This window comes from Neodiprion pinetum, chromosome 7, assembly GCF_021155775.2.
Source record: "Neodiprion pinetum isolate iyNeoPine1 chromosome 7, iyNeoPine1.2, whole genome shotgun sequence".
Lineage (NCBI taxonomy): Eukaryota > Metazoa > Arthropoda > Insecta > Hymenoptera > Diprionidae > Neodiprion > Neodiprion pinetum.
The window spans coordinates 8,249,468-8,271,635 of NC_060238.1; the positions used below are offsets into that span (position 1 = coordinate 8,249,468).

At 40.3% G+C, this 22,168-nt stretch overlaps 1 protein-coding gene across 18 annotated transcripts in view; it reads left to right on the top strand.

Annotated features, from left to right (window-relative positions):
* Positions 1–22,168, top strand: part of LOC124223834 (PAR-domain protein 1) — a 236,833-nt gene that overhangs the window by 144,861 nt on the left and 69,804 nt on the right. The window contains exon 1 of one of the 18 annotated variants that reach the window (XM_046636145.2): positions 17,395–18,230. The exons of 15 other annotated variants lie outside the window; for them this stretch is intronic. In XM_046636145.2, coding sequence (XP_046492101.1) covers positions 17,951–18,230 — 280 coding nt within the window. In that variant the 5' untranslated portion in view covers positions 17,395–17,950. Of the gene's footprint in view, positions 1–17,394; positions 18,231–22,168 lie in introns of those variants that run through there. 2 more of the 18 variants (XM_069137868.1, XM_046636150.1) reach the window with 2 other exon arrangements.

The window sequence follows — 22,168 nt, forward strand, 5'->3', positions numbered from 1 at the left end:
TGCGCAACAAGGAGGCAACAGTTTTTTTGCCTCGCGTATTTACAATATTCGTCTTCGGCTCATATTGCAAACTTATGCTCGGCCCGAAAAGACCGAGTTTGCGTCATTGTTACACAATTTAGGTTCTGTTTTCAACAATTTTCCGCCGCACAGTATAGCTACGAATCATCTGATAGACGGATGATTAATTTCTTCAATTTTGATAAATTCTAAAAATCCTTGAAATAGTCTTCGTTTCATCTAGAATTTGAGTGTTCCCGATTAGACTTGTTAAGATCGAATACTTTAAAGAACCGAATCCTCGATTTTTCTCCTGTACAATTTTTTTTCAACGAGTCACGCAAAAGATTGTACATGATTAACGTTTTAATGTCTTGAATTAAAAACAACTTTGCACGTTACGGCGAAATAATTTTTCTAAATCTTTGCTGATCGTTACTCCAATACTTCTAACTATGTTTTCTGATTCTCGAATCTGCGTTTTGATCGGCAACAGCTTGCCTAAAATGTAACATGTACTTGACACTTGATCCTGAACTGTCATCATTCAGCGTGAACTTTAACTTTGTGTATTATGTTAAAAAACGAAGATTTATGTGGCGTTTAGAAGGCGTTCTGTGTTTGTCTCGCTTTGCGAGAGCAATTGTTGCTACTATTACTAACTACCTCGTACTATTTTTTATATACCTTATTACATGGGCGCTTCGTCGCTGCGCGTCGGTGTAACTCATCAATTGTGAGGTCAAGAGAGAAGAGCGAGAGAGAAATGGAATAAAGGCAATCATTCATGATGAGGATCCTTTAACTAAACCCGACACGTACGAATTGTACAATAATTAGTGTCTCACTTGTCACCAAAACCAGGAGCTCGTTCCGGACACTTTTTCTTCAAGCAATATTTCATCGTCACGTTATGAGCTACACTGTTAAGAGTTTCTGTATGGAACTTTCTACGCTGTTTTGGGAAGTTTATTTCAGTTACGGAACAGCGAATCCACCATACAAGTACAAATACAGTAAATTTACTACACAATTTGGGGAATTCAGATGACCTTTTTTTTTTCTTATAAATTTGAATAAAATAAGATATTTTTATCGCAAATTTAAGACAAGTACATAGTAATTTACGTCACTACACCAAATTTTAAAATTTGCAACCTGATTTCGTAATTTGACAACTCTTTTTTACAGTAAATGTATAGTAATATATATTTTCAACACTGTGGGCTTCCTATTCTTTCGACGCATTTTAAATTAAATTTGTCGAACCGAAACTTGATTCGTTATTTTTCGGAAACTTTTTCGAATAGACTGTAGGATGTGATTCCACATTTAACACCCATCAAATTTCCCGTAAATTTTCTTTCTGCCAATTGCAACGTTGAAATCAAACTATCTTTTATATATAGATATCAAAATATCGCGTGTCTAATGGGATAATATCGTAACCACATAAAATACGACCGTAGTGTCAAGAGAGCGTATAAATTTTGTTATTTTTCATAATTTACTCGGAAAAGGATGAAAACATATAATACAATTGAAATCAAGTGTTTGAAAATACAAATGATCAAATGAGCAAATGGTTTTATGTCAAGTAGACACATTTTCCCGTTAATAAATATACACGAAGAGAAAATTTCAAAATAGTTAAAGTCGTAACAATCATTTTTTTTGATATTGTGTTTTTGCAAATGCTCTAAAAACCGTTGACACGCAAAGATGAATCGAAATCTGCAAAAATTCAGAAATATTCTCGAAAAAAATTCTCGAAGATGAAAACAAAAGTTCGTGAATGCCAATTCTTATCCCCTTTTTTTTCTTACACACGCTTCAGAAACTACTAAAATGCAGAAAAAAATGAAAATAATAAAGTTATGCAGCGAGGATGTCGATTTTCTGACGTTGATTATCCAAATCGTGATTTATCGGAATGATAGGAATAACAATAATAATTTTTGATGGTTTAGCCGTTATTCACCCTCAAGGAAAAAACTCCCAATTTTGGGGGTAAGCCTCAAAATTTAGGGGTTAACCCTGAAAGCTGAGGATAAACACCTAAATTTAGAAGTTTACCCCCAAAAACTGAAGGTAGACCATCATTAATGGGGGGCTTATCTCCAACAGTTGGAGATTAACCCTCAACAATTAAAGGTTCATCCCCAAGAGTTGAAGGTGAACCCTCGACGTTGAAAGTGAACCCTTAACTTAGGAGTAAACCCTCGACTTGGGGGTAGACCCTCGACGTGAAAGTAAGCCCTCAACTTGGGAGTAAACTCTGGACTTGGAAGTATACCCTTGACTTGAAAGTGAACCCTCAACTTGGGAGTAATCCCTCGACTTGAAAGTAAACCCTCAACTTGAGAGTAATCCCTCGACTTGGTAGTAGACCCTCGATTCGAAAGTAAACCCTCAATTTGGGAGTGAACCCTCGACTTGAGAGTGGACCTTCGATTTGAAAATAAACCCTCAACTTGGGAGTAATCCCTCGACTTGGTAGTAGACTCTCGATTCGAAAGTAAACCCTCAATTTGGGAGTGAACCCTCGACTTGAGAGTGGACCTTCGATTTGAAAGTGAACCCTCAACTTGGGAGTAAACCCTCGACTTGAAAGTAAACCCTTAACTTGGGAGTAAACCCTCGACTTGAAAGTGAACCCTCAACTTGGGAGTAATCCCTCGACTTGGTAGTAGACTCTCGATTCGAAAGTAAACCCTCAATTTGGGAGTGAACCCTCGACTTGAGAGTGGACCTTCGATTTGAAAGTGAACCCTCAACTTGGGAGTAAACCCTCGACTTGAAAGTAAACCCTTAACTTGGGAGTAAACCCTCGACTTGAAAGTGAACCCTCAACTTGGGAGTAATCCCTCGACTTGGGAGTAGACCTTCGATTTGAAAGTAAACCCTCAACTTGGGAGTAATCCCTTGACTTGGGAGTAGACCTTCGATTTGAAAGTAAATCCTCAACTTGGGAGTAAACCCTCGACTTGAAAGTAAACCCTTAACTTGCGAGTAAACCCTCGACTTGTAAGTGAACCCTCAACTTGGGAGTAATCCCTCGACTTGGGAGTAGACCTTCGATTTGAAAGTAAACCCTCAATTTGGGAGTAATCCCTTGACTTGGGAGTAGACCTTCGATTTGAAAGTAAATCCTCAACTTGGGAGTAAACCCTCGACTTGAAAGTAAACCCTTAACTTGGGAGTAAACCCTCGACTTGAAAGTGAACCCTCAACTTGGGAGTAATCCCTCGACTTGGGAGTAGACCTTCGATTTGAAAGTAAACCCTCAACTTGGGAGTAATCCCTTGACTTGGGAGTAGACCTTCGATTTGAAAGTAAATCCTCAACTTGGGAGTAAACCCTCGACTTGAAAGTAAACCCTTAACTTGTGAGTAAACCCTCGACTTGAAAGTGAACCCTCAACTTGGGAGTAATCCCTCGACTTGGGAGTAAACCCTCGACTTGGGAGTAGACCCTCGACTCAAAAGTAAATCCTTAACTTGGGAGTAAACCCTCGACTCGGGAGTAAACCTTCGAATTCGAGGTTAATCCTGAATTAACGGGTACGAATTCACCCTTTAGAGGTTGAGGGTTATTTTGGGGGTAAAATTGGGGTTTTTCCCGTACGGGCAGTCACTGTAGTAGATCATTTTTTCAATTTCCATCAGGATCAAAAGGTCGTATTTACCAGCACATACAACCTTTTGCTTTCAGCTGTTGAATTTATACCTGAGCCCAAGATATGTGAAAAACGTTATTTTTGGCAGATCCTCGCGGAATTAGTCGACATAGGTTTTTATGGTTGAATGAGTAGCAGAAGGTCGTTTCTATCAGTGCAAAAGACCTTTTTCTCTCAATTAAACTGTTGTCCAATTTCAAACCTTCTGATCATATTTTCATGCTTCAAGCCTAGATACGATCATAAAAACAAAAAATGATCACAAATACACGCTCTTTTGCCTATTTTTAATAGCAAAAGGTCACAAGACGGCGTTCATGACCTTATGCCATTAGATATGCGATATATTACTGGTTTTGATCATATTTTCTGCAACGAAAGCTGATTGACCCAAGTTGTAAGTTCAATGTTAATGTTAACAGTTATTGGCGACGTGTGAAGCGTAAAAATTTGTATCTTTACTAGTCATGGTCTGAATTTGTTTAAGGTCAGTGCCATGTTTCCTTTGTTCACCAATGTTTACATACGGAATAGTTTTTTTCACTTTTTTTTTGTTTGCTGTAGATGTGTCATTGAATACGTGTCTCTAGGAGGTCGCACACCAAGGGCCGAAAATTTGAAAAAAATTGATGTTTTTTTTCGATCAAGCTATATTCCCAACATTTCTTTCCACGTATTAACTTTGAGGTTAAGATGATTATTTCAAATTATTTTTCAAAAAATCAAAAGATAATCGAATTTGTCGATTTTCCATGATCGATTAGGCGGTTTACTCGTTGATATCCTAGTGTCCGCGCCTGTGGATGCGCCTGGGGCTGACAATCATGGGCGGTCCAACATTAGCGCGTTTCTTATCAATATACGTGATAATATTGAATATAGTAGTGAAATTCCTAGTGAGTTCAGTCCTTGATGGAACACTAACGCGTTGCCGTTAACGTTTGTTTTTTCTCATTTTATCGGTGACTTTCATCGTTCAAACACAAGATCCAAATCGTCCAGATGAGGATTAGAACGAGTAAAATTTTAAACTGTGGTTACTGCACGGTTTTAAACCAATCTAATTTTTTAGCCCCATTGAAAAACCGAACTGAAATGATAAATAATTTTTTTTACCCGTTAAAATCCAAAATTTTACTACACGCTACTCAGTCTGCACACTCCGAAATTGAAGAACGAATATGTTTCATTTGTTGGACTAATAATACTTATTCAATGAATTCTGTCGCTTGCTGCGCGCACGGTGGCGATAAAACCACGCGTTCGTGTCACTATCGACTTTGTTCAGTTACACTTTATATTTCTGGGTTATCCTATCTTTCTACCATGCAATTTACCAGATTATCTGTTCTACCTACACGCAGTAGAGAAAAAAGAAGGTAAAAATTCAAGTTTCCCACATTATTCGGGCATTTTCAAATTCGCGTTGCATTATACACTGAGTGAAAAAAAAAAAATATATATAACGAACAAATAACAAAATACACAGATTAAAAATATTTCGTATGGACTGAATGACGTCTGTCGGTTGAATTAAAAACAGCCTTAAACTTGTTTCCGAATTAATTGAGTCGAACAAAAAATTATTCTTACCTCTTGTCGATATGCTGTAAAAATTGACTTCCTCCGTGTAAAAAGCAGTTTTCTTTTTCTGTTCGCTTCGCTATTTTTAAGGTAAGTAATTATCAAGCTTGACAATTTCAATTACTGTCCTCACGGTACTTTGAACAGTGATAAAGATAGTCATATTCGCCACATCTTTTTCCTTATTGGTCAGTGTAATGTTGGCACGCACGAAACGTCGCTAAACGGCTTTCCTTTGAGTAATTCGGCTGCTGCCACACGTCATTTATACGTATCATAGTATAGAAAATTAGCAGTAACTCCTTCTTTTTTTATACGAATATTATTTGCGTATAAACTTTCGAGTTACGTCCGAAATTTCCATGTATTATATTATATACCCGTCTGTGTTATATAACCCGTTGAGGACGCACATCGAAAAAATAACGTTGAGGACACACGGGGTCCAGCGCACCCCACGCAGAAAAACAGTTCTCATTTGTGTTTTACGCTATGTATCGACTTAAAACCAGTGCGAAACTTTAATTTTATTCCATTAGACGGCTGGCGATAGTTCGAGGTCGAAGATTATAAGACATCTGTATATATACACACATATATATTTAATTAATAACCATTATTTATTGCTGAAGAAAAAAATTCAATTCATGCATAAATACTTACGTTTACAGAAACAATATAACATCAATCAACGATAAAAAAAAAATTGAATTTTTTTTTTCAAGATTTTGCCACAGTAAGGCCACACGGGGTCTACAGAACCCCAAAAAAAAAACACGTGCGCACTAATATGTCTCTGCAGGATGACTAATGCCAAAGAGACCTTCGTAACGTGTCAAAACTTGTTGTGGAGACTTCAAACAACAACAGATGGTGCTATATATCTAATTCCTAAGGGTCTTTGTAGATTTAAAATTGCATTGAAATTTGTCTGGGGTCCGTTGGACCCCATGTGTCCTCAACGGGATAAGATTGATTTCAACTATATGAGAAATTTATTGTATTGTTATCAGCTGTTTATAATTGTTACATGTCGCTTTTGTAATTTCTTTGCCTACAAATTGAGACTAACTCAATCTCGAAGCGTATATCTTGTTTCTTCTTCGTATTGATTTTCATAATGCGCAGTGATCATTAACTTGCAGTCTGCAATATGATATTAAAACCTGATGATTTCCATACAACGTGAAATATAATTTCCATATGCAAAAAGTGACTGACACATTTGTTCAACAAATTTTTGATTGGGCTAAAATATAAAAGAAAATTTGACACATTTCTCTCATCGAATATCGTACAAAGTTCTCATGATTATTATTTCAATCATTGCAAATCACAAGGACTTCGTATTATTTTACCCATCGCGAAAGTTACGTGTTCAAAATCTGCATTTCAGTAAAAAAAAAAAAAACAATAAAAAAAAAAAATAAAACCGCACATTCTCACGGAGCATTTTAATTGAGTCTTATTCTGCTCGTATTTCTCTTACAAATTTCAATCAACGAGCGTACAGAGGATGCCGATATAAAACTATTGCGAAACTTTAGAAATTATTATTGTATCGAATGCCGCGTTATAAACTGCTGCGGTTTGATATGTTGCGTAATTGCTGCTGCAGTAGCTATAGTAGCTCAGTTTAATTGTAAACGACAAAGACAACTGGTTCCGGAAGTCTTGGGGACCAAATTTAATTGCAGTTTCACGAGAAAGTCGCCGCGAGTCATTCTCTACTTGTGTTTGTATAATGTTCAAGTATCTTATACGGCCAGCTCTGCACTTGCGATACGTTTTTCGGAATTTTCAAACGCATATATATTCTCTTATTGTTTATTTCCCCTTCTGGACCAAAAACGATGTTATGAATATTATGATATTACACACTCGACCTGTCAGAAAAAAAGCAATTCGGATTTTCCTGTAAATTTTTCTTAATCTTCTACATCAACTTGTGCAAGAATCTTTGGCTCTTTGATTAACAAATATAGGGGGGGAGGGGTTCAGTTGTTTTCCATTCGGAAGGAAAAAAATGTTACAAAAGTAATACGTCATTCTCGGATATTCAATTGTCCGAAAATTAAAAAATGACTCCCTCTTCCTATGCGGTAAAAGTTGTTTTTCGGATTTTAAGACTCTGACAATTATACAGAAATTTCTTAATAATCTTGATAATCTTAAAACCCGGAAGAACAGCCTTAATGATTTTTCTGAAAAATATCGCGCTCATCGAACTATCGGCAATAGCTGACTGACGATTCAATAACTGAAATGATTAACCTTTGCTCGTATAACCCACAATTATTTATTCATTCATGTTTTTTGGATAGATTTGGAGAGATTGAGTTCTTCTAAAAAATAATGACCACGTGTATTTTTTTTCCCACTATAAATTACATACATTGTGAGAAGCAATTCACTTTTTAACACAAACCTATTGAATAATTTATTTGTGCAAAGAGAAGAAAGTTTCATTTACCTTAAAATGTAAAAATATTTCGTACAGACGAAAAAGGATATATTATACGTATAATATAATGTTAATGCACGCGAATCAAATAATTCCACTTAACCACAAACGAATAAAAAGTTTTATTTATGGAACCATAAGTTTCTCTTTTTCGTTACCGATATATAATGTATTATTTATTTCTATTAAATCTAAATTACTCACTCGCAAACTAATTATTCAATGCGTTTATAATCAAATATTATGCATTATAAATACAGTGATTACGCGTATTGTGAATATATATCTGTCAACAGTCACTCTTTGAATTCGAAGCTGTTTTCTGCTATTTTGTCAATGTTTTGTAAACAAATCTCTTACGGCCTGGTTTTGAACGTTAGTAATACTTTCTAAATTGTTGAACTCTCCGAACTGTTCAGTGTGTAATGATTTTCAAATTGTAATCAGTGAACGAAGAAAGATAATTTAATGAAACAAAATCGGAAAAAAAACAGCCTCGCATCTACGTAGTAATAACCGTAGAAATGTAAAAATCGCGCATAATCCAATGTGACACAGTTTCGTGCTGATTTCAAATTTCCGTGGACAGGAAGTAGCAATTCCATTGAATTGCTTCCCGACCGACAATGGAACGTCCGATGACAATGGCGAAACTAGCTCGTAGGTAGGGATACTATACCAGAGACGCCATGAAAATTCCTCCGCGGCATAATGCACACGTGAACCTCTTATAATATACATATCACATAGGACATCGAGGCATGTATATAGGCTGTTTCCAAGTAAACGCCGCTGCATTTTTGTGTAAAGGTGATTCCGACCCTCAGGAAATCAAGTCTGAAGTAATTTTTGAGCTGCATAGCCGGCGTTTCGAGAAAACTGAAAAATTTGACGTTTTTTGGGTTTTCCTCAAAAAACTGTTATCGATAGATGAAAAATGACTTCACCATCGTGTAGAGCGGAAAATTCTACATCGAGTCATGTCATCATACGTCGTAAACGTAATCGGGTTAACAAATTGATAGAAAAGAAATTCTACTTACCGACGACATCTGGGGAATTTTGGTGAAATAATTTCTTGTTTCTTAATTTGTTAATCCGACTGCGTTTCCGAAATACGAGGACATAATTCGACGTAGAATTTTCCGCTCTACGCGATAGTCAAGTCATTTTTCATCTATCGATAGCAGTTTTCGAGGAAAACGCAATAAAAGTTCAAATTCTGCCTATTTGTTCCCCTCGGCGATGGGCGATCCAGCATACCGTAAGCGTATTGTATACAATCTAAATATCACTACAGCGCATTGCACACCGTATATATTTCGCAAAAGATGTCTCCGTGTGCCATTAAATACATAGCCCAAGGGCGTCGAATGCCGAAACGAACACGGAACAACAAACAAAAACGAAAAGTGAAAAGGATCAACAGAATAGAAAAATCAAAGGTAAAAATTGGCAGATAAAAATAGTTTAACCAGCGTCTAGAATTCGTACCTCTTATTCTGCAACCAAAGACTGTGTGTTCTTTTGCGAATAGCGTCGTCGTCAAGATAGTCGAACGTCTGTCTCATGCACACTCCGGCCATATGCCTTTGCATTTAAATACCAGGGATACTTTGTGCAATGGTGTAAGAGAGAGAGAGAGAGAGAGAGAGAGAGGGAGTGAACCGGGCGAGAATGAAAAAGACATTTAGACAAAGAGGAAAAAAAACAAAATACATGGTTTAAAAAATAGAGAATACAGAAGCTGTCACCGTCTCCGCAGCCTTCTGTATTTATCATGTATGTATATATGTATATATGTATATATGTATATGTATAATATGTATACCGGCAATTCTTCTTCATAGTTCGTGCACATCTGTCAGTCAGCTGACTGTTTAATAATTTTTCAGTTATGTCTCACTGTTGAACACTGCGTGTTGCAGCCTTCGGATCGAAAAGGTTTTTGACGCGCACGTGCAGCAGCGTTTTATTGTATATGCCAACGTAGGTATAAACGATGCGATTTATGTACTTAAACGTCATCGCCGAGTTCAACGTAAATTGTCGACTCCGCCACATGGGCATGTTGCACGTGTTGAGTTGAAATTGTGGATAGGCAATTCGATTCTTTGATATTAATATCTCGCAAGACAAATTATACCAAACATGTGTTCAACTAAGATTGTTAAATTATTTTAATAGCAGGATTGTTATTGATTCGACTGTTTGTAAGATAGATTGTAAAGATTACTGTCATAAATGTGGTAACCATAGATTAACGGAATGTGCTAATTTTCAAGAAAAAAGAACACAGTTCAATCTACCTTTGGCGAGTGATTCGAATGAATTAGACATCCCTGCGATAAACGAGCAACCAAAATTGAGAGTGATAAAGATATTGACTTGTCTAATCTGTCATATTGTTCATAAAAACGTTCGGAGGATTAATACGTAGGTCTAAATTTAAGCGAGGAGAGCTTCGTCGTTTCTGAATACTATGATAATTAATCATGCTCAGCGGACATGAAAGTCTGCGTTGAAAAGCCATATTTATAATGTCGTAACATTTTTCTTCAAATAACACAATACGTTATTCTGATATCTCGAAAATCGATTTGTTGAGCAATTCTCAGATAACCAGAAGTGAGGTTGAAATTTCAGTGTGTCTTTTGTGCGTCCACAGACTGGGAAATCAAATGACTTAGAATTTTATTAGTTCGAAATGTGCTTTTCACAATTTATCTTACGTTATTTTTCTCCCGTCAATTTTTTGATACTTGTGATTATTATGCGATTTAGATCGGTGTCATTTACATCATTGGCTGTAGGTGTATACCTAAACACACACGGCAAGTTGTACACCGCAGAGGAAATTCTACGGATGGATCGAATCTGGTCGTTAACAAAATTAAAATACGTCGCCGGTGGCATAAAACTTGATAACTATTGAAACCGACAGGAAACTATATTTAAATTCTGTATGAAAAAGTCATTACCCGTAGATCCGGTAGATGGTCGAAAACTTGTGGTTTCAAATGAAGGAACCTCGAAGGAGGGAAAAAGAAGAATTCGGGAAGAGAAAAAAATAAAAATAAATGAAACAGCTACCGCCTATTAAATTACTGTAAACACGCTCTTTCGTGACGACTGTCTTCTGTACCAACCGCTTAATTGGTACCTTATTCCATCAACTTTGTCGAAACGGAAGACGGAAAGAGAAGGCGGACGAATATCGAAATGGGATACTTTTTAAGTTCCACTGCTTTGATCACGACCTTGAATTTCTTGATTACGAGCAGTAAAAATGGGCCGGTAATAGGCATAAAACGCCGGAATTAAACTAGAACTGGGTGTTTTAAAAATGTTTCAAGACGATATTTGAAATGCGAGTTTATCGACAAATTTTCACTATTCAGGGCGGTTGGTTGGCCAAAAATTAACACTCTTCACTAATTTAATGCGAGATTATTGCAGGTTGAGTAATTTGTATATCAAATTTTATTCGCAAGCTAGATCTATTAAAATAATAGAAGATACTCCAATTGTGAACAAAAGCTGTAAAGATATCGATGCATGATTTCATATCGTCCTGAAATTTGATCGATTTCATTCTACGATGGCTTATTTTATTCAAAAGACTATTTTCTACAAATTTAATAAAATACTTTTGCATTTATTATGTTGGCCTTGAAATCAAATTGTTTGTCATGCATATCCTATTGAATTAAATAAATCCGACGACTTCATTGTGATTCGATGAATGTTGCAGCGCCAGTTTTATTTTGAAATTTGAAAATTGACTTTCTCAAAAGGCGAGGACTCTGGTGAAATTTTAATAATTTTCTGCGCAACGCTGTCGACAATTCTTGGCACACACGTTTTCATGATAAAAAATTGAATTTTGTTTCAAGACACATACAACCGTAACCTAAACCGTAACCTTGCTGGATGGAATTTTTACCAACATATTTTTTGTATCACACAAAAAAAGAAAAAAAAAAGACGAAAAACTCGATAGCATTAAAATTTCACCAAAGTCCCTCCGTTAAATATTACGTATGCTGAAGTCGACGAATTCCATTTATCTACCAAATTTTCAAATTGATGCGTCAAAAGAGGCAAGAATAAGCAATTGGTTAAGAATTTAGTAGTATGACCTGGCACTTGAGCGACTTGGAAAAGTAACTTGATACTCGAATTCACAAACGGCTCCTTATGCCACGTAGACACTAAAGCCGTTAACATAAGCAAAGGGCTGAAAGAAGTTTTGCCCTGATATTCTTGTAACGTGACACCGAGTTTCGACCCTGAGACTACAGCAACTGTTGTTCAACTTCTTTTTTATGTTCATTTCTTACTTTTTAGTCATTTTTCGAGTTATTTGTGCACCGTGATCGCGTTCTACTTAACCGGATATTGCCCTTGTGCTGAAGAATTCCGATGAACGATGGGAAAGATCCTGAAACTTTGTCTGGAAACGCAAGAAAAAGAAAAATAACCAATCGAATGTTTTTCTTTTACGATAATTTTTCGGTCAAGTATCCATCAATTTTTCAACCTGAAATGGGAGTTCAGTCATTTCGAACTTTATAATTATAATACCTTTTCTGAAATTCTTTATATCTTATTTGCACAGATTGCGTTATTAATCGTTTTTGTTTAGGGTTATTATTTATTAGATACAGGAATTTTGTGAACTGTTACATTTGCGTCGACTATCCTTGGGACAAATAATATTGCTTGAAACTTTTTTAAAAACATTTGTTCTTTTATTTCTCAAGTTGAGCAAAAATTGACACCGTGATTACTTACATTTTATGAAGTGATTACGAGAGACTATTAAACAAATAATTTTACTTTAATGAAGTAATTTCTCACAATTTCTAGAATTTCGTACGATTTCTCATGATTTCTAAAATTTCATGTCATTTCTTAACATTACAAAGAGATTTCTGTAATCACAAATAATTTCTCCCGACTGCCAATGATTACTATTACAGAATTTTATTTGAATATTACTGATTTCAGGGTGATTTCGGAGACTATGAAATCGCTTCGAATAATATTGTCCCCATAATTCTTGTAGTGGAACACCCCTTATGATTCACCTTTCTTAAAAATACTACAATTGATTTCAAAACTGACTTGAAACGACCGAAATGATTTTAAAAGACTTCAAATAACCAAATAAGCAACTTTCCACAACATGTACACCTGTCCCACAAAATGATTGATCCCGCTATTGCGTTCGATTTGCAGCGAAAAAATGTGGGTCGTGTTTGGTGGAAAAAAAATGTTAGCAGATTCTATAAAATACTGTAAACTTCAATTGCAATGTTTAATTTATCGCTTCAGTTTCAAGATAAAAATTTGCGCACGGAAATATAAGAGCTAATAAAAGAACGATCGAAGGAATAGATCTATAATTATCAATGAAAATCTCCATCTAATATAACGTACATCGTATTTTATAATTAGACTGTTTGCGACAATTTATAGCGTGTATCGTACACGTGTTCGACGGTGTTACAAACACTTTCGGTATCCAAAAACTTTCGGGCACTTTCTCCGGCGAACGAAAAGGCGTCGTCAGTCACTGTCGCGACTCGGTGAACGTGGCAAAGATTGGGGGTTTCAGGTACGAGGCAGCGGGTAATCAGCGTTGCCTGTAAGGCAATGCCGAAACGACACACACCGAAGCTGAACGAAGAGATTTTGTTTTGCCCCCTATTTGTGAAAAACGATTTATGTTATTGCCGCCGGTGTGTAATTAATCCATCACTGTTTACCAGAGATATGTACAGTGAGAATGCGAACTGACACGGGGTAATAAAATTTAGAAAACTCGGATGAATAACATATGTGGTCTTAGTCGAAAATGTAAGTCTCCGTTCGATCGACCGATCGATAAATTGTTGCTTTTGAATTAATTACCAACAACAGCCGCGCGATTTAGCAACCGAGTTGTCTTGCGGGGATCGGTTTTCGTTTCGTTTCTAAAAGTGTGCGTTCAGTTTCGAAACTCCATGTAATATGCGGAGGTAAATATACCGTTCGAACTATGCGGACTATCCTCGTGGCTATCTCGTTTTACTGTGTGTGTACATATACTTTGCATATTCTCATCCTTAGTCGTTGTAAAATGTAGACGCTTCTTGGCGAAAGTCGTCTTCACTGTTTCCTTCACTTTATTACTCGAAAGGCTAATAAATTAATCCACTATACATATACTGATATGATGTAGCTCTGCGACACTGAATATAATCGACCCTCGATCAGTCTGTCAACACTTGGCAATTGTGAACAGACTTTTTCCATTGGACAATCGTCGCTCACATGTTAAGAAGCATATTTCTTTAACATACGAATTTGAATTTAACGTAACGTGGCAAAGCTGGAAAGGCAAAGTTCGGAGCACCTCCTCACGAATCCCATTATCAGACAGTCGGGCATTGACTGTTCATAAAATTAATACAACAAAATCCGTTTTTGGCTTCCCAATCTGCTTACAAGACGAACTGTTTGTCACGAGGAGGAAAATCGAGGCTCTGGAATACCGATAAAGCGACAACCTGTTTATCCCGGTGTCTTTAACTTCGCGAGCAGATCAAGCTACGCTGCGAATGAGGAAGTGAGCGAAAAACCATGACTGTTCGATTACTCGGTGGTAATAACCGGCGATTCTGCAATCGAGGTGTACGATGCCCAATCCCCGGATCGAGTGCTTGCCAATCGAAGAAAGCGAATCGAAGAAATTTCGCTCACCGAACCGTTACCACAATACATATAATATACAACGACACGTGCGTATAATGTCGTCATTTATTTATTCGTATAAATCCGTGCGCCTATACTGTCCTGAGCGTTACACATATTCTACCGTCGTCGTGATTAAACGTCAAACTAATTTATCGCCTTAATCCGCAACGCTCGATTTGCATATCTTGTTTCATTCGAACATCCATGCAGAGTCCCCATCACGTCGACTGTCTATTACAGACAGAAGGTGCCGATGTGTACCTGCGATGGTTCACCACGCTGTCACCTTGACTTACCTACGAGAACGACACTGTGTCGGTCACAAATGCGAGTGCTGCAAACCGTGTGCATATACAGTACACAATAGTCATGCCTACTTGACTCTTTGCAAATGACACTGCTCTCTGGACAATTGTTTTGATACCAGCTGCAATTGCCAAAGAGGCTTCAGCTAGCCCGATGGATTCGAAAACGTGGTTACAAGTTCTCAGGGTCGAATCAATTTGTTGAACAGTATCTTTTTTGTTTCTTGGTTTCTTTCTTTTTGCCTTTTTGTTTCGACTCTTCTGTGCTTCGTTCTCCATTCGTCCTTTTGTCCCCCCCTCCCCCCCCCCCCCCACCACCCCTCCCTCCCTGCCTCCCTCATCCTCCACCGGTATTCACCGACAGAGACGGTATCGTTAAGCTGAGTCATCCGAGTTTACAACCTATGTACCCACTTACCTACTCGAAATTACTAGCGCAGTTGAAATTGAAGAGTGCACGAACGCTGTCTTTGGGTCGGAATAGACGAAGGTTGATTTTTTGGCCTGTTCTCCCAGTTTCACTTTTCGGGTCGCGGGGAACCCGAGAAGGCAGTGTGGCCGGTTTTTCGGATGAATCTCAAACCAGCGAGAAGCGGAGAAGAAACCCTCGCGGTGCTCGGATAGCTGAACGAAAAAAAGGGGCCGAAGTGAATTTAAGCGGGTAAAAAACTCGGCTAGGTGGGCAAAAACTGTGAAAACAAGAAGAGTGTGGCAGTTGCTGCGCGGTTTCCGCGTTCGCGAAGCGCGGGACCAGGAAGAAGCCGAGGCGGTGGAGGTGGCGGCGGCGGGGGAAGGACCGGTTTCGGTGATCTCGACCCCACCAGCGAGAAACGTGGGTACCGGGCGTCGCTCGGCCACCACTCCTTTCGCTACCGCGAAGAGAGAGCCGTCCGCCATTTCTCCTCCACTTTCGATTTTAACCGCGTGTCGAGAGCCGAGACTCGGCCACGAGGCACCTACACAAACCAACGAACCAATCCCAGACAGACGCCAATTAACGTCGATTGAGCAACGGAAATACTGACCATGTCGATGTCGTACGTGATTTTCCAAAAATTATTGAAAGCGCATTCCTTCGTCATTTCGAGGGCGCCAAGGGACTTCGAGCGTCGTCAAGAGCTGACTTCGACGGTCGATTTGAGGCTTACATTTGCTCCAGGGAGTTTCGTGTATATGGAATGCCTTCTAGGTCGCATCGGTGCGGCAACTTCTTGGGACCGAACTTTCAGATCCGCCGGGAACCTCACGACCCATTGGAGAAGGAGCGTCAAGGATGATCCTTTTGCGAGACAAAGGTGAAAAGTGGATGAGCGGACCGGCTCATCCTCCGTAAGGTCAGTTAGTCATCGTTTGTAGTCGTTGTATCCGATAGCCAGGAAAGGAGAGGCTCCGCAAGGGCCAATTTTGGGCCAGACGAAAAATAGAGAAAGTCACGACTCGCGGCGTCGTCGTCAGTAGCGTGGTGCAACTCTGTTTACTTGCATGCAAGGCTGTGTTACCAGATTTACCGCTTACAAGAATTAGGTACTACCGATTTTCCTTTTTTCATCGCTCCTTTCACCGCCAACCTGTTCTCCATTCGCCATACTTCGTTCGTCTAACTACGGCAGGAAGGCCAAAATGTTCAAATATACAGTCTTTGGCGCAATTGCGAGTTGAAGTTTTTGACAAGTCGGTTAAAGACATGAACGGTACGATATAACATGATATCAATTTCCCAGCTTCAACTTGACTTTGAACAATCATTCGAAAATATCGTATTGATCATAACGAGAGAGTAGAAATAGTTGAAAGTAAAGTATTTCAGGTCAGACGGACCATAAATTAAGGTTTAAGACTATTTACTATGCTATAATTTCCACTCATTGCTGAGGTGGCCAATCAGCGAAACCTTTGGGTATCAATCGCCACCCCCACTTTCACACAAAGTCATCATTCTGATTCATTGACGCAAGTTGACTCTGGTTTGAAAACTGCCCGTGAAAAAATTCTACTTTGCACTTCAAAAAATGGTGATGTTTAAATCTACCAAAATTGGCCTGTACGGTTGACTGTGGAATAATTTTCGTAGTAATACCATCAGATTATAGTGGTTTATTAACACCAAATCATAGTCTACAGAGGTCCACACATTTTTTCACAGTTCAACATGCGTTATGTCATGACTTGATTGACTTCTCGTCTTAAACGTTTCTTAGAAAACGAATGATCACCGTGTGTGGGAGAAATCTGCAACCGAGAAGAAATGATAAGTAGTGACGTTAAAAAAATATCACTTTCCACGAATCTTCTACGGATGAACCGAACTCCACGCAAATGAAGGAATCGGTAATCGGTGATTGTCCCTAAACGAAAAATCGCTTTAGTCCCGTTAGAGCGTTGAGACGACCGGTTTCCAAGGCTGTTCAATTAATCATCTAATTAGCGGCATCCGCGGGGGGATGAAAAAAGCGCAAACGAAGTAAGTCAGAGATCACCCCTTCCCACAAAAGCGGTAGGTCGAGTCCCGGAGCGGTGTCGAGAACAACGCGGAAGCTCCCTCGCGGTCAGCTTCCGTGACTTGAGCGCCGGGACGCCTCCGACGCGGGTCGCCGTGGAAGGGGCGTCCGCCAGCAAACAGCGCGAATGAGACTCTCGGCCCTCCATCTGGCAGCGTAGCGCAGTGTTCGACCGGCCGCCGTTCGCTTGAGACGCGCTGAGCTCGAAACCGCTGGTACCAACAGTCTCCCCACCGCGTTCCCCGTCCTCCAAGGCAACTAGAGACGCCCCCGTTCGCCGTTTGACAGCTCGCGGTTTTCAAATGGTGAACCGTCATCGGCGTGATGACCTTTTGATTTTCAAAACAAAATAACGTCTCATACACTGGGACCAAGTGCTGGTCACCCACCCCCGGTTTCATTTCCAAGAACCCGAAGAAGGTGTTGCCCTTTGAACTGTTCCGTGTCCTCGGTAGTGAGTGATTGTTGTTTGGGTATCGTTCAAGTGTTTGGAATACCGGAGGAGAGGGAGGTTATTGTTATCCGGACGATACACCCTGCGGAAAAAAGAGCTTCGCTGGAGCTCAGCGGCCTCCAAAGGCAGCTAGCATCCCCCGCGGGATTGTGAGTCGACGAATCAACCGCGTGGATAAATGCACGCGTGACAGTAGCCAGAGAGTGACACAGAGTCGGTTGGATGAGCTGCACCATGGAGTACCAACAGTTGGCTCCGCCACCGGTACCGGTGGTCATCCACCAGGTCCACCACCCCCAACAGCATCCCCCGGGACCTCAGCATCCCCACATCGTCGTTGCCCCTGCTCACCAGCAGACCCAACAACCTCCGGCGCCTCTGCCCCCGACCTCTCACGCCCACCAGGTGCACACACCCCTGCCTCCCATCCACGACGACAGCACGAGCTCGAGGTGGACCCAGTACCAGCACCTCTGGCGACAGCACCACGTCTACATGAACGGTATGATCAATTCAGAAAGACAGTATTATGGTGACAGTAGCGGAAAGTAAATCAATTGCACGTTGCTTCTTGGGAACGTTGCTCGTACGCAATGTTCAGGTACAGGATTTTCAGTTGGGATGGGTATGTCCGTTCACCCCTGCACCGTTCGCTGATGTTCCTGTGTTTGTTATACTTATCTAAATCGCACAATCTGAGATATTACGTCTCGGTAACTCAACCGGAGCCCGTGACCTTGGCCTGTCAATCAATCGTTTCCTAGGTTAAGCAGACCGATGCGTAAACACGTTTCCGCCAAAGTCCGATCTTGAACTATTGTACACGTACCAGTACGATAAGTCGAGGGAAAAGTTTAAGCTCGGAAGTTTTGTTCCTACATAGCGGCGGAGAGAGAGAATGATGATCAGCCAGGCCAGTGCAGGAATTATGAAGCCCCACAACGTAGGCTGAGTAGTTTCTAACCGCGCTGTCGGACCACGTGACGAGTGACACTCTCGCTCGAATAGACAGAGAACGTGGCTGTCTGTTGAGCGTCGAGAACGGCGATGTAAAAATAGCGATGGATATGTACTCTGACTCGAGGCACAGAAGAGAATTCAAAATGGATACACATATATACATATAATATATATGTGTACACTTTTTTTTAAGCTCAGGAAGGTTTTAAGTTCGCTGCAAAATGACGCTCGTATCTTGTGCAAGAAATTCTTGATACACCGCCATACGCGCAAAAAGGGAGAAGGAAAAAAAATACCTATGTCTGTGGGAGAATACTCTCAGCGCAACGCGCGATGTAAACGAAGAGGTGGGAGAAAGTTTAATGAAAGTAGAGAACAGGACACGACGCCGCACATTCAGCGGTACTCGCTCGCCAAAAGGCCACCTGTTGATTATCGGACAGCCCTGCTTACGCCCTCTGAAAATACGCTGATAAGTCTAAGCCACACCTTCTCACACCCCGAGCCATCTTCGTCGCATAGAAAAAAACCGCTTTCAAAACACATCTAAACATGAGTTCTATTTCATCATCAGTTTATTATTCGATTGTCCACAGAAAATCATTAAGTTTTGGAATGGGAAGTATTTGGCTTTGAAAGAGTGTTGACGGAATACTGAAGCAATTACGGACGGTTTGTCAATCATACGAATATCTTCGACCATTTCTCGGCTGAACAGATTTTACAACTTGTACACACTTATGTTTACGGTTAGAACACGCACGCAGTGCATGAGACGGATGTTTGAAGAAAACTTCTATGTTACTGTTTTAATCGCAACTGTATTTCTCCTCAATGTACAGGGGCCCTAGATTCGTTCCACTGGTAATTGTGAACCCACAACACTGATTTGCGCCACCCTTTGCAACGTCGGATGTTTGAAGAATCAGCCAAAATTTATGAACAACATTCGTTTCCAACTGATCATAGAACTGTGCAATTGTCTGCAGTCAAGGGTTGGGACAAAATTGTGTCTGGTTGAACGAAAGTTCACTAGTTACATATCGTTTGGCACATGCTTGAACGATTCGAGAATGACAGAATAAAGTCGACTCGATCAATCGCGCTAATTGTAAGATTGGGCCTTATCTTCTATTTTAAAAAACTCTGGTCAGTCGTGTGGCCTTCACCTGGAAAATCCGTCGAAGAATAGGTGAACATTGTGATTAGCGAAAGGTCGAGTGCATCGTTGCATAGACGAGTTTGCGTGGCCCTATTACCATCTTCGCCCGACTCGCTGACAGTCGGTACAGCTGTAAACGAACTCTTTTAACTGGTAGTTGCAGGCGAGCCAATCTCATCGTAATACAGAGTCAGAAACATTGGAGTGGGACGGTTGCACCGAGCGAATTACGCGCATGTGGAGCACGCACTCAGCGTGCGTGATCGCAGGTCCAGCTGTTGTCAGTCGCTGCTCTTCCAGCGGTCTCCGCAAATTATATATTTATACAACACACAATAGAATTGGATAGAAGAGAGGAGACGAGCGGCGGGCCCAGCTCTAATCCTGATCGACAATGGAGGAGGGTTGGGCCACAGACGCCTATCCCATGGCTGGCCAGTCAAGCGAGATGCTCTGAGCCCAGGCTCTGCATGGCAGCTCTAGCCTCATCTCGCGACACCGGACACGGCCAGCTAGGCGGCCGCGGATCATCCGGAACAGTGTCACCGGCTGAAATAGCCGCGGTTTTTTTCCAATCGGGCCGATCCTGTTACTGGGTAAAATCGGAACGGGTTCCTTCGTGCAGGACGTCATCGACGGCAAGCCCAGAAATCGGGTCGAGCTGTGAAGACACACTGTACTTAATGGTAGTGCTAAAATACCGCCGTAGAACCATGTTTTATGGAGAATTCAGAAATTCAACGTAAAGGAGGGTTGGAGTAGCGTCACACAGTGTTGGGTTGACATCAAATTATATTCCTCAGAAGTTCACTGCATCGAATTTTCCTCACAGCACAAACGGTCCTCCTCTATTTCTGCGACATGCGAATGCATTCGTGCAGGACGTCATCGACGGCAAGTCAGGGAATTGGGTCGAGCTGTGTAGGCAAACTGGGTTCGAGTGGCATCGCATAGTGTTGGGTTGACATCAAATTATCGTCCTCAAAAGTCTACTGTGCCGAATTTTCCTCACAGCGCAAACGGTTCTGTGCTTCATTTCTGTAACATACGAATTCCACCTGCTACTTGTTGCGACCTTGTTGCCAATGTTCAGCATTCCTCGGACGATGCAAACTCCGGTGGCATACCGGGGTCAAGATGACAGTTCTCTTTCAAGTTTGACCGTCGTTGGGATTCGGCACGCCTTTACTTCATCGTGATCATTGTTTCTTATTTCCAGTCAGATCACAACCGTCGTGAAAGTTTCTAGATCCATTAGATCAATGTTCCATACAGCAGTACACAACTGAATTCGTTATTCGAGTAAGTGGCATTAGCGAAGGTCAAAGTATTCTGATTGTCAGTAATTGATGAAGATTACCATAGAAATAATGAACACAGTTATTCTTGCTCAAAAAAAAAACTTATTATATGTTCTTCAGGAAAGGAGCAAAGAAAATATCGATGTAATTCAACGTTCATCCGATCTGGACATTCGTTGAATAGGGATCAAAATTTTGAAGGCTTATGGTCACCCGACCTCCTGATCGAGGCTCTAGAATTTTCATAATAATGATATCTGAAGTGCCAACAACCATGAAATTGTATTCACTTTCTCGTATCCATAAGTGTTGAGTTTAAGTGGCGCTGAACAGCCGCTCTAAGTAATGTTACAATTGTCGGAATTGTATCAATGCGTTATAGTAGTGTGTATCCAAACACTTGTCACTTTCTATTATATATACGAATAAATTACCGGCTGACACAAGTTGAGTCGTAACTCGGAAATTTATGATCTTGAATGTGTTGCGATAAGAGAGCAGTAGCGAAGTGGGAATGTGTCGGTCTGTTCCCCAATATTTGGCACATCCTTCTCACTTCAAAGTTTATATACTCAGCCAGTTTATGAGCGATAGTTTCGGCCGGTTTTCTCTCCACGTTTCAACATACGTCACTCACCAGATTTTCCAGCTCGACCATTCTGACGTGTGGTTGTGGATCTACATACAGCGTCTCGTGTATGTGTGTGTTTTTCTTACTTTTGATAAGTCATGAGACCGCAGCGAGGGGTCAATTCTGGTTGATTGACTCGCGATTCCTGATTAACGCAAGGTCAGCGATGATTTTGTGATCGCAAGGGACGCGATACTCATTAAGGGTCATTGATTAACGGTTAAAAATGTCACATCTCGTGGCGATTTGTTTAGAAAACTCATCCCACTTCTCTTTAACCCCAACGATAATTTCTCATTCAACGAGACATTAGAATTTCTGAAGATTGGTTATCAACTGCTGTTAATACTAGATTAGAGCTTACTTTTGAAATCACGTCGATTATC